The sequence below is a fragment of the Aegilops tauschii genome, chromosome 2, assembly GCF_002575655.3.
Source record: "Aegilops tauschii subsp. strangulata cultivar AL8/78 chromosome 2, Aet v6.0, whole genome shotgun sequence".
Taxonomy (NCBI): domain Eukaryota; kingdom Viridiplantae; phylum Streptophyta; class Magnoliopsida; order Poales; family Poaceae; genus Aegilops; species Aegilops tauschii.
In genome coordinates this window covers 436734087-436745738 of record NC_053036.3, presented here as the reverse complement: position 1 = coordinate 436745738, position 11652 = coordinate 436734087, and the positions used below count along the sequence as shown (strand labels likewise).

General features: G+C 44.3%; 1 protein-coding gene across 1 annotated transcript; it reads left to right on the top strand.

Moving 5' to 3' along the window:
• The first annotated feature begins 2897 nt into the window (after positions 1 to 2897).
• Positions 2898 to 10508, top strand: LOC109746702 (uncharacterized). The gene is made up of 2 exons (XM_020305807.4): positions 2898 to 3163; positions 10132 to 10508. The coding sequence occupies exons 1-2, from the start codon at positions 3035 to 3037 to the stop codon at positions 10231 to 10233; spliced, it is 231 nt and encodes a 76-aa protein (XP_020161396.1). The 5' UTR covers positions 2898 to 3034; the 3' UTR covers positions 10234 to 10508.
• The last annotated feature ends 1144 nt before the right edge of the window (positions 10509 to 11652 follow it).

Genomic DNA, 11652 nt, shown 5'->3' with positions numbered 1-11652 from the left:
GGGGAGTTCTAGGAAACCAACAAGAAATGGCAGGAGGAGTGGTTTGATACGTCTCAAACATATTTATCAATTTTGATTGTTCATGCTATATTTATACCATTTTGGTGTAGTTTTGGCATGAATTTATATTATTTTTATGGACTAACCTATTAATTCGGTGCCCAACGCCAGTTATTGTTTTCTACTGCTTTGGGTCATTGCAGAAAAAACTATTTTATCGGACTAAAAAATCCAATAAACTATGGAAGATTTACATCTAGAAGGACCCAGGAGCAACCGATAAAGATCAGGGGGCACATAGGGGCCACATGCGCCACACACCAGGGGGGTGGCCCTATCGTGTGGCCTCTCCGGTCCTCTGATCCATTGCCTCTTGGTCAATGTGCCTTTATGTACCTTTGAAACCCCTCAGGATATTCACGCCCGAATTTGTACGTTGCCGCACAACTCTGTTTCTTCATGATCCAATCTGGAAGCCTTTTTTAGAACTCTGTCAGAGGAGGAATTCTTCACGGTGATCATTTCCATCAACTTGAAGCCCATCAGGATCGCCCATGAGTAATTTCCTTTGGACTAGGGGTGTAGCACTAGCTAGAGGGTTCTCTCTCTCTCTCTCTCTCCATTGCCTCTCAATACAAAGATCACATGAGCTGCCCTACATGATTGTGATCCATCTGTAATCTTCTAGTGTGTTTGCTGGGATATGATGAATATGATCAGATTTTTTATGAATTCTCTTGAGATCTATTTGGTTCTTTTGCCGCACAATTCTTATTCATATATGCTCTTTGATCTATTCTCTTTCTTTGTTGAAGTTTGGGGTTTGATCTTCACATGAAGTTGTGTATGCAAGTTGAGTTCAACCGTGCAAGTAAGCTACCGCAGTGACAGAAAGTGGAAAAGGCTTGTATTTGGGTCGTTGCCGCTAGGGATAAAAAGATGGTTGCATAATTGTTCTTTGAATGCAGGCTGAAGATAATATATTATCTACTTCATGTCACCGTACTCATTGTAATACTCTGTTTTTTAACTTCATACTTTAATATGCATGCTGGATAGCGGTTTTCGGTGGAGTATTAGTTATAGATGTAGTTGGACAACGATGTATAGATTTACGAACATGATGCTCATATGTTAATTATGCCACAAATAGTCATGCTCATAAATTCTACAATTTAATCACTGTCCACTATGATCTATTACCACACCATGTTTTCTTTTGGAGAGAGATCTTTAGTGAACCCATTGATCCCTGTCCATTTTCGTCTATAACGCTTTCAACCTCAATCAACGTTCTTTTAGTTTCTTGATTTTACATTCTTGCTTATTTCCATGAACTCTTTCCAACTTGCGTTTAATTCCATTGTAACTAGCAAAGCTAGTGAGATTGAAAACCTCGCTAGTCCCGTTGGGGCACAAGGAAGTTTGTTTTGTGTGTGTGATCATTGGTTGTGCCGCTTACCTCCTGTTGGGTTGATAAACCTTGATGTCACTTACGAAAAATTGTTGCTTGCTACAAACCCTTGCAACTGGGGGCCCAACAACTTCCTAGTAGACAAGAAGCATTGTTCTACATCCCGGATGTGGAACTGGAAGACCCTCCTCGGGCTGGTATATAGTCACACCATTTAGCCCGGCTCCCCCGGCCAAGCATCATTCCTAGAGTACCAGGAACAACTCACCCATGTCATCCGCAGCCGAGAGGCTTCACCGCAGGGTGCATGGGCTTGTGCAATCCGCGTCACCCTATGATGTTGAAGGCGACGGAGGAGGAGTTGAAGACGCTGATACCTGACCAGCCAAAGGCATTATGTCAGTGGGCATACTACGGTGGGCGATGGATGAGGTCGAGTCTAACGATCTTGGTCAGAGAGCCAAATGAGTTAAGTACAGGTTTGTCAAGGTTCCACATGACCAACCGGCCATCGCAGTGGTGCCGACCACCATCATTCTAGAGGAGGAGGAGGAGGAGGAGATGGTGGATGATGCGGTCGAGTCTGAGGACGGTGGCAATGTCGAAGCGATGAAGATGGTGGTCAGGGTGCTAGAGCCAGTCAATCGTACACTACCCATGGAGGTGGATGACTACAAGCCTCAAGGACTATCAGTGCTCCAAAAGTTTCCAGACTCGCCACGGCTAGGATGTAGTGCCTGTTGGGATGGTTTTGAATGGATGGCTCAATGTACCCCACCCCCTTTAGTGAAAATTGTACTGTTCGAACTGCTCAAATCTCTAGTCGGATATGCCTAAGTCGAATACCAAATTGAGCCCGATAGGTAGATTGGATGCCAAGTCCATGATTTGTAAATCGAATGCGGGCGTGGTATGAATCTTCATCAGGGATAAAGGGTTTACCGGCATTGCCGAGCGCCAGCCCGTGAGGTGGTGAAGCCGGTGCTCGTCTTCCAGTTCTTCCCTCCAATGCTTGCAGCCGCCTCTTTGTCCTGATCTTGCGCTCACCATCGTCGGTGTGAGAGTGGAGAGATGGAAGAGTGAGAGGTGAGAGAAGGGTGAGGGGAGTTATGAGGGCGCTTCGGGAAGCAACGCGACATCTCAAGCGTGGCTCCTCGCGTGCAGCCTTCAACATCCACGTGCCTCGAGTTGCATCTCTCGGGCCTGGCTAGGAAAAAACGGCCGATTCGAGTGTTCCTACTCAGCCAGACCCGGAGGTGCTTTAAACATCATGCTGGCCAAGATTTAGGTGCAAGACAAGCAACCAAACGAGCCAAAACTACATCATGCAGGTCTGGTTGGACCTAATGCAGGATACCAAACACGTCACAAGCTTCCCGTGCGGTCATGTGAGGTGCTCTGAATCCCTAAAAAAATCCCAAAAAAAAACCCCGAGGTGCTCTGAAAATTTTGCAAAAGGACCCTTCGGAAATCCCTTAATTACGCGCAGAAATCTCCCCCAAAACGAGAGCAAGGAACGCCCCTATCTACTGTGTGCGTGTCGTCGCCATTGCCACCGCTCGAGAGATTCCTGAGATTGGAAAGAGGGAAGGGAAGTGAGAGAGGGTGGAGGCCACGGCCATGTCGTCGTTGGGGACGTCCAAGGGGATCCTCGAGATCGCCAAGTTCGGGGTGTACGTCGCCGTCCCCGTTACCCTCACCTACCTCGTCGCCACCGACTCCAAGGCCATCAAGAAGCTCATGGGCCTCGTAAGGATTCCTTCCCGCTGTTCTCCCATTCGGTTCAGTTAGATCAAGGATGGATCGATAACGTCGCCTAGTTTTTAGGCCCTGACATCCTGCTGCGGAATTGAGGGGGATAAAATACTACTCCCTCCGTTCACCATTATAAGCTGTTTTAACTTTTTTTCTGATACGGCAATTTAGTGTGTTCACTCATTTCAGCCCTTATGTAGTCCATAACGAAATATCCAAAACATCTTATATTTGTGAACGGAGAGAGTATTATTTAGATGGTTAGTTTGTCATATTATTGCTTGTAGTGTGGTTCTTGACCATGAACTAGAGTTTAGGACAAAGTAGGCAGAGTTGGCTCTGTAATTTGTGCATTTAAGAAAGCTTAGGCTCTCACCTGTGTTAAGCACTTCACGGCTGCTAGGTTTGTATCTGCAAAAGGAGAATCTGTTGATAGGTAAAGGGTATAGCTGCACTATCTTTGCACGCTAGTTGAATTACTGCTAATAGTGTTGATTCATGACCCATAAGATGAGACGGTCCATTATTCGTTGATAAGAGACTTCAGAACTCTGCTGAGAAAAACACTCGAGGCCTTCTTTGGCGGCACTCTCCTCTCTAGCTTCACCAAATCCTTTGGTATCTCTCTGTAATCAGTATATCGTCGTGATACAAGGAATGCAGGAAGCAAGACTTGTTACTGAGTAGGTAAAATTCATGGGCTTTAAGAATAACAAGAAGGCTTAGGCGCTCTGCTAGATTAGTAGCTGCTAGAAATATTTTTGTTCATTTGTAAAGCATAGAGAAGATGAATGTCTTTACCTGTTTGGATCACGAGCTGAATTAGAGGCTTATATCAGTATAGTAAGCATGTACGTGCAACGCACGTCTTCATCAATACACAATACACATAAAATTGGTGTGAGTATAAATGGAATGCAAATGATCCCTTCGTCTCTAAAGAAAGTGTGTGTGTTGAGGGGGAGGAGGGTAGCACATCATTCATCGTATTTAACTTCATACTCATACAACAAATATAGGAAGGATCGAAACATAAACCAACTCACACAGAAAATAAGCTTAGCGCTTACTTTATCCGCCTGTTCTTGGCTTTTTTTTTTGCACCTTCTTTGTCTTGGTTGTCGAGAGGGTCACAATCATCTCCGTATTAGCAGCTGGCTGCACCATGTGTTTTGTTTGACAGGCTAGGGTGTTGTATCAATGGACATTGTAGGAGTAGTTCTCTCCTTGATGAACTGAACCTTGGCATCTGTTGACTGTTGTCGCCGAATTGCTTGATAGAAAAAACAATTGTTCAATTGTTCTTCTTTAGATTGCACCATTAAATTAGTTGTGCTATTTCACAATTAATTTTCATCCAGTTTCTTGATATCAAAACATAACTATATCTACTTAGAAAAAATAGGATATCACCCTACCATGGTAAACAACGGACTCCACAGCTAGTAAGTCCTAGGTTGTCATAGGCGAAATATTTCCTTCTTCAAAATTCTCGCAAGGCACCATAAGTGAAATCATGCTGGAAAAACTGGCTTGAGAGCTCAACTAATTGTGCCTTTGATAAAGTGCAAAACATAGAGATACAAAGGGCAATTTGAGAAACATTATGTCCTTTCCACACAACTCCATAGTTCTTTTTTAGATCGTAACTCCATAATTTTTTTAGATCATAACTCCATAGTCCCATAACAACATAAACACAATTCCCATAGTAGGCAAGTTGTGTATTAAGATACTAAGACTACCACTCAGTTTACCGCCCAGTCTTTTGACAAATTTCAACCAGGGGTTCGCTCCGATAGGCCCATCAGTTTGTCATATGTATGCTGGCCTCGACTTGCTTCATAGTTAACAGGGCCCAGACTTCGGTTTCTTGATCGTCCATCCCGATGGGTGCCTGTCTCTGTCTGTACGTATTCTACTTATTGGGACATGAAGCCTTCTTCTTCTTGGGACAAGGAAGTATAAGCTCAATGCAAATAAATAATGCATACCCCCAAGCACAAGAACCATGAAGAAGAATTGCCCCTTCTTCATCTTTGCACTGTAAGGTTGCTCCACCTTGCTGCAGAAGCTGAGCACATAGTAAAAGGTTCAGAAAGACAGAGAAAAATATTCAAGATAGCATTGCAAACCTGCACACAAGGTACACAGCCATATAAGCATGCCAGGTGAAGCACAGTACCTCATCAGAAGGCATGCAATTCGGCTGCTGTAGCCCGATACCTGCCACCGCCTAATACTCTCATCAGTTTTTTGTCGGGCCTAGGGATCATAACTATTGCAATTTCATTATTCGATATGCCTTTAACATTACAGAAAAGCAAAACAAAAAGAACTCTGCAGGAGCACATGCTACATGCCAATATGATTTTTGCCTTAACTTGAAAGGAATGGTAGAAGCAAACAGTTCTCCAGTCAGTTTTTATTTTCTTTGAATAAGTACTTATAAATTCTAACACTTTTTTGCTAGCAATAGAACATCATGTCTTACAAAGAAGCTTTGTTTTCTATGCCACCCACCATGGAACATATATCAACCAGTTAAAAATTAATGCACCTTTGCTTCTAAGTAAGACATAGGAATAGTGTTTGTTTGGTGCAAGGGCAAACGGCTAAGAACCGCATATCAAAATCAAGTAAGGCTTAAAAAATGTCAGCACAATGCCTTCTGCTTTAGCATAACCTGATGAATACGAAATAAAAAACCTTCTCAAAATGTGAAAAGCAGCAAATTGGAGCATTTCAGAAGCATATTTCTGTTTGACTCAAATGACATGTGAACAATGCCTAAATTCATAGAAGATAATTGCCAAGTTTGGGTGCCAATTTAATTCATACCCAAACCTTGCAATAAGGTACAGACCATCAGAACCTCATCATTCCCATACCACAAACACCTCACAGTTCACATGCGTCAGAGCTGAAGCCAGTTTATTCAACAACAGTGAAGGCACTAATCGGCGACTAATCCGCTCACCCTCCTGCAGGAAGTTGAAAAGCATGTAGTTAAAACGTGTTGTTTGTTCTGCAATCAAATTTAGATGGAGTACTCTTCACTTGCATAGATACAACAACTCTGATCTCTAAAACCTCACCACAATAGCAGGGATCTGGATAAAATGGAGGCAAAACTTGAATTCAACCTAGGTGACGTGGGCGCTCTCCTGACTTCTACGTGGTGTCGAGCCATGCCATGTACGTTGTTACATCCAAACTGTAGTTAGTTTTCAGTTCTTCTGTATCAGTCTGACAACATTAAGATAAGCCAGATCATCATGACACATTGTCAGAGAGACAGAGACCATGTTCTCATGATGAATTCAGAAATGCCGATGTGAATAATTATTAGCAGTTTCATAGTTATATAATGTGTGAAGTAGATCAGATATAGGAAACTTAATAAGAAAAATGCTTGTATCAGAAGAGTTTATGTTATTTCTCCCTGATAACTGTGAGTTTGGTGAACCAATATATCTGGTTTGTGTTGCTCAGTCTAATTCTGCACACGCTTACATAAATTGGGTGAGCCAAAAACAATGGTGAATTGGTGAGCAACATTCTTAAACAATATGAGCCTCAACCTTGATGAGGCGTCGGAACAGTGATTTTCAAAATATAACTCTACATAATGTACAATGTCACTGAAGAATTGCAGTTTCCATTTCTCTCTCTCACAGCATGCATGTTCATTCAGCATGACATGGGTACAATATGGATAACTCAAAAAACAAACTAAGAATTTCAAAATGATGTGAAGAAAAAATTGGTCAGAACTGCAAAAGGAGGTGATCTCAAAGTTATTTTACACTAACCACTCACCCTCTTAACATCAGGTAAGGTAATCAACTAACAGACTTGCCAAATTAACACTTATGTATCTTTTATAAATGAAAACAGTAGTACTTTCTCGTATCAGATGACACTTTTATCTGACTTGCCGGCTAGCTGGACAGACAAAACATCAACAGTTAGTTTTTTGTTCTTCTGTATTAGTCTGACAACATTAAGAAACATAAAGTGCAAAAGAAATAAATTCAGTTTTTCTGTTGTGTGAGAATAAGGAAAGAACAGAGAAACAATAAAGCTATTCTTGCCTTGCTGATCTGAAACCCCATTTCTTCAGTGTTTAACATGGAGGCAACAAACCTGTGATTAAACGTTTTCTCATCCAGTCTATGTTGCCCATCGAAAAAAATTAGGATTGAACAAATGATTTGTACAACTATCACTGGGATTAGAAGACAATTGTTATAGATCTTTTTTTGCACAGGCAAATGCTCAAGAGCTCAGAAAACAGAACAGTAGTATTCCTCAAAAGCTTAGAAAAATGCTACATTAGGACTGAAGCATTAAAATAAAAGAGGCTCACCTGGCATAAAATTCACAAACCTCTGCTATCAAGGCTGCTTATTCTACCAACTTCCTGTGTAGAAGAAATAAAAAAGTTTGATACGAGGGAAACTTTCAATGAAAATGTTCACATGATATGTTTACGGAAATCACATGGCCAAAATAAATCTCAGCTTTCTTACATGACCAAGAATAGTCTTAAATCAATGCTTCAGTAGTAATTCACTGAAAAATAACATATCTAGAAACAACATGAAGGAGAGGAGTTTATCCAGGACTACATCATATAGATTACCTTGATTCACCTCACATGCAGCCTGCTTGGATCTCTTATCAAACGCCCTTGTCGACATGACACATAAAAGATCTTCAGAAACAACATGAGAGAGAGAGGTGGTTAAGTTAGCAAATGGTAATAAGAAGGGTAAATGAAGAATCGACGTCTAGAATCAATGTAGACGATATGCAGCAGCACCAAGAATCGGTGTCCAGAATCAATATAGACGGTCTGCAGCTGCACCAATCGTTTAGACAAGTCTGTATCCAATTAGGAGCCATATTTAACATTACAATCAACACAATCAAAAAAGGAACTTGGGAATCCGCTTGTCCGAACAGGTAGGATGAGATGATCGATCTCATATATCAGCTATATGTGCAACCAAAAGATTCGATGGTTGCAGGTCTTGATAACTATGAGAGAGTCTAGGATTCTTGTCTGAATTTTGTTTTGCAATCGAGTGCCTAAGGTTTGAAGCCCTGAATGAAAGATAAGCACTAAAACAGACTGATCTAAGCAATAGAAAAAACAAACAATTAAGTTTCGTCCGACGAAGAGCTGCAGCACGACAATAGAGCGGATGTCAAAATCCAAACCTCAACTTTGCATCACCGAGAAGAGTACGGAGATCTTCTTGTCCAGGAAGCTCGTCCTCGTGCACCATCACTTCCTCTCTGGACAGAACAAATTAATTCAGCAAGTGAGTGATCCTAAAAGATTAACACCACAATCTTTGAGGCAATAACACAAGCACCTGGTGCAGTGGAGAGTGGTGTGCGCGTGGGTCGCCTGCTCGTGGAGGTGCTGAAAAGGCCAATGGGGAGCGCGCCGGTGCTGCGTGGGGGCAGCGGGGAGGTCCGGCGAGGGGAGCAGGGAGGGAGGCGATGAGGCCCGGCGATGTCGGCATCTGTGAGGCTGTTGGCGATGTTGGTTGGGAAGGGACGCGACGTGCGGGCAGCAATGGGGTGCTGGACGGCTGTTGGAGGTGGATGGCGAGGCTCCGGCCGTGGTTCTTCGGGGACCCTTCGGTCGGCCAGCGACGGATCTGGCGACCTGGTCTCCCGCATCCATGGAGGCCACCATGCAGAGGACGGCATCGATGGGCCACTCCCTAGACCTCTCGGTGCCCGGCGCCATCAGGAGTAGGGGCAGCGACCGGAGCAGCCGTCGGCCAATGCGCCGCGAAGCACAAAGGGGCCTGGGTCCCCGAGCGGACGGCCTCTGCCCTCTCATCACACGGGATGTTAGCGCTAATTACACGGCATGGATCCCTTGTTGCTACTCTTGCGGAGCGTGGGAGTGGCGGCGGCCGGCGCGGGAGGCGGGGGGCGGCGAGAAGAATGAGGATGGCACGGATTGGACACGGTGGCAGCGGCAAATGCGTTTGATGAGGGACCGCGTAGTACAGGAGGGGGAGCCGATCTCAGTCTTGGCATCGCCGCTAGGGCGTCGGAGGGGCCAGAGGATTGGGGCGGGGGCGGTTTGCGAGGATGACCCAGGCCATGCGCGAGACGTGCAAGCGAGGGCCGTGCGCGTGGGGGTCATGTAAAGCGAGGGTTGATTTTTTTCCTTGAGCGGTAGGGCCACTGGTAGAGTTGGGTCAGTGCTAATTGCAATTAACACTAAAGATTGGGTGAATTTAGGCTGTTGGATTTGCTCTATGGATGGATAAGATGGATTTGGATCTCCGCACTTCGTGCTTTTATAGGGGTAGTAGATAGATAGATGTGGTGAATGATGGTGTGTCCTTGGAAGTGCTGGTGTCGAGTTTGTTATAGTAAACTAAAAATAACGCTTCATTACATGCATTGCATACTTTTTTTGATGGGGACTCTATGATGGTGCCGACTAACACCGGATGCCTTCTTTGATGTCACCTCTTTCTAGTTTAAAAAACAAATCATGTAGTCAGTTCGCCCTAGTGGTATGAAAGAATTGAGCAAACAAGGGTTATGTTGTCAAGCAAGTCAGTTCAATCATCTTATTTGTTTATGTGCCGGTGGCAATTTGCTCTATTTGTAGGCAACATGGTGATCTTGCTTGTGTTGGTGGCAATTTGCCTTATTTGTAGGCAAAGGCGGTGATCTTTATTTGCACGCATCTGCATTTGCTAATATGTGGTTCCTCAACACGTATAAGTTCATAATATTTTTTATGGTGGTCATACTTCCTACAACTGTTTCTTGTTCTGTTGCATCAGGAAGTTATCAGAAGCAAACCTTGTTAGCCATGTGCTTTCATGTATCCCTTTTTGTACATTCCCTCCCTTTCCTTCCTTTTGGCGCTTTACAAAAGCTTGAATTTGTACTCTGTTTTGCTCCTATTGCAGCGTCCTTATGTGGTTTACCCTCCAGAAGGCCCACGACCACCACCGCCCGAAGAACTTCGTGAAAGGGCTCGGGAGATAGCTCGCAGCAGAAGGCAAGAATAAACAGGTGGACCATGGTTGCTCCATATAGTTTGTACTCAGATAATCTTCTGCATGATACTACGATCCGCCCAAAAGATTCATGAAACTGGGGCACAAAAACTTCGACTATCAGACATGCTGTCATGGGTGTATGGTTGTCAAATAACATGATTTCACTTTGGAAGAAACCCACTTGACTCCGGTTATTCTGTTGTGGTGTTTCTGGTTGTTGATGTAAAATTATGAGATGTTTGTGAGTTGCGACGAAGAGTAATAAACAGGTTTCACCCGTCTTATGATCCGTTTGATTGCTGACGCCATTTCTTACATCATCATCATCTCTATCATGCTGTGTTTTTTTATGTGAACATGATTTATCCAATTTGACCTGTGTACTGATGAACAGTACGATTGAAACTCAAATGAAAGTAGGCCAAACAATAAAGGCGAAGTATCCAGTGAAAACAGGTACTCAGTGAAAATCTGAAAATTCTCACATGGTCCATCAGATATATAATGAACGGCACCGATCAAAGGTGGGATCTCTAACTATCCACTTAAACACAATTAGCGATAACCCCTTGTTCTCTCGGTGATTAACCAATATCATGTGGGGGATTGCCTTGTCCAACTCGAATCTAACTCTTCCCCAGCCGTTTCCTCAAAAAAAAAAACTCTTCCCCGGCCGTCCCATGGGGCTGCTTCCGCGGGGAACACCACGGCAGTTTCGAGCCTTCCTGCGGCCGCAAGGCCCGAGGCGGGGCGGACAAAACCGGCGGCAAAGCGGGCACGCACCGCATTAGAGCTCTCATCGGCAGGCAGGGCTCCCAAGGAACTGAGGTGAGGACGCCGCCCCGGCGGAAGGCAAGGATATCCGCGACATCCGCCCTGGCAGCTTCGCCGACGACGCACACCGTGTAGCGGAGGAGTGGGACTGCGTAGGTGACACGCACGACGATAGACCAGCCGCAGTGGTGAAACCGAGCGGCCTGGTGTTTCCAGTGCATCCGAGATGCTACGCCACGATGACAGTGGTCGGCGGGTGTGACCTGCAAGGTAGCCGCGTCCATCACACTAGTGTCCAGATGCGTCGACCTCGACCGGCGACACGCGGACGCGGGCTGCCCCATGCTACGTACGCTTTTCTCTGAAAAATTGTAGTTCAACTATATAGTTCTCTGAAGAAACGTCCGCACAACCTCTGATATTTCAGAAAATGTACCTGAACATGCTGAAGCTTTTGCATTGAAATTTGTTGTATTGTTAGTGTTGGAGTTGTGCAACTCTCTTGTGGTGATTGTTCGGTGGCAATGAAGAAGCTGAAAATCTGAAGTATCTCGTTGTAGATTGTGTCATGAGCTCAAGAGATATCAAAGTGATGTGTAGTCGCTTGCCTAACTGAATGTTCCAGCTCGCTGGAACCAAATTTTGCTGTAAGAC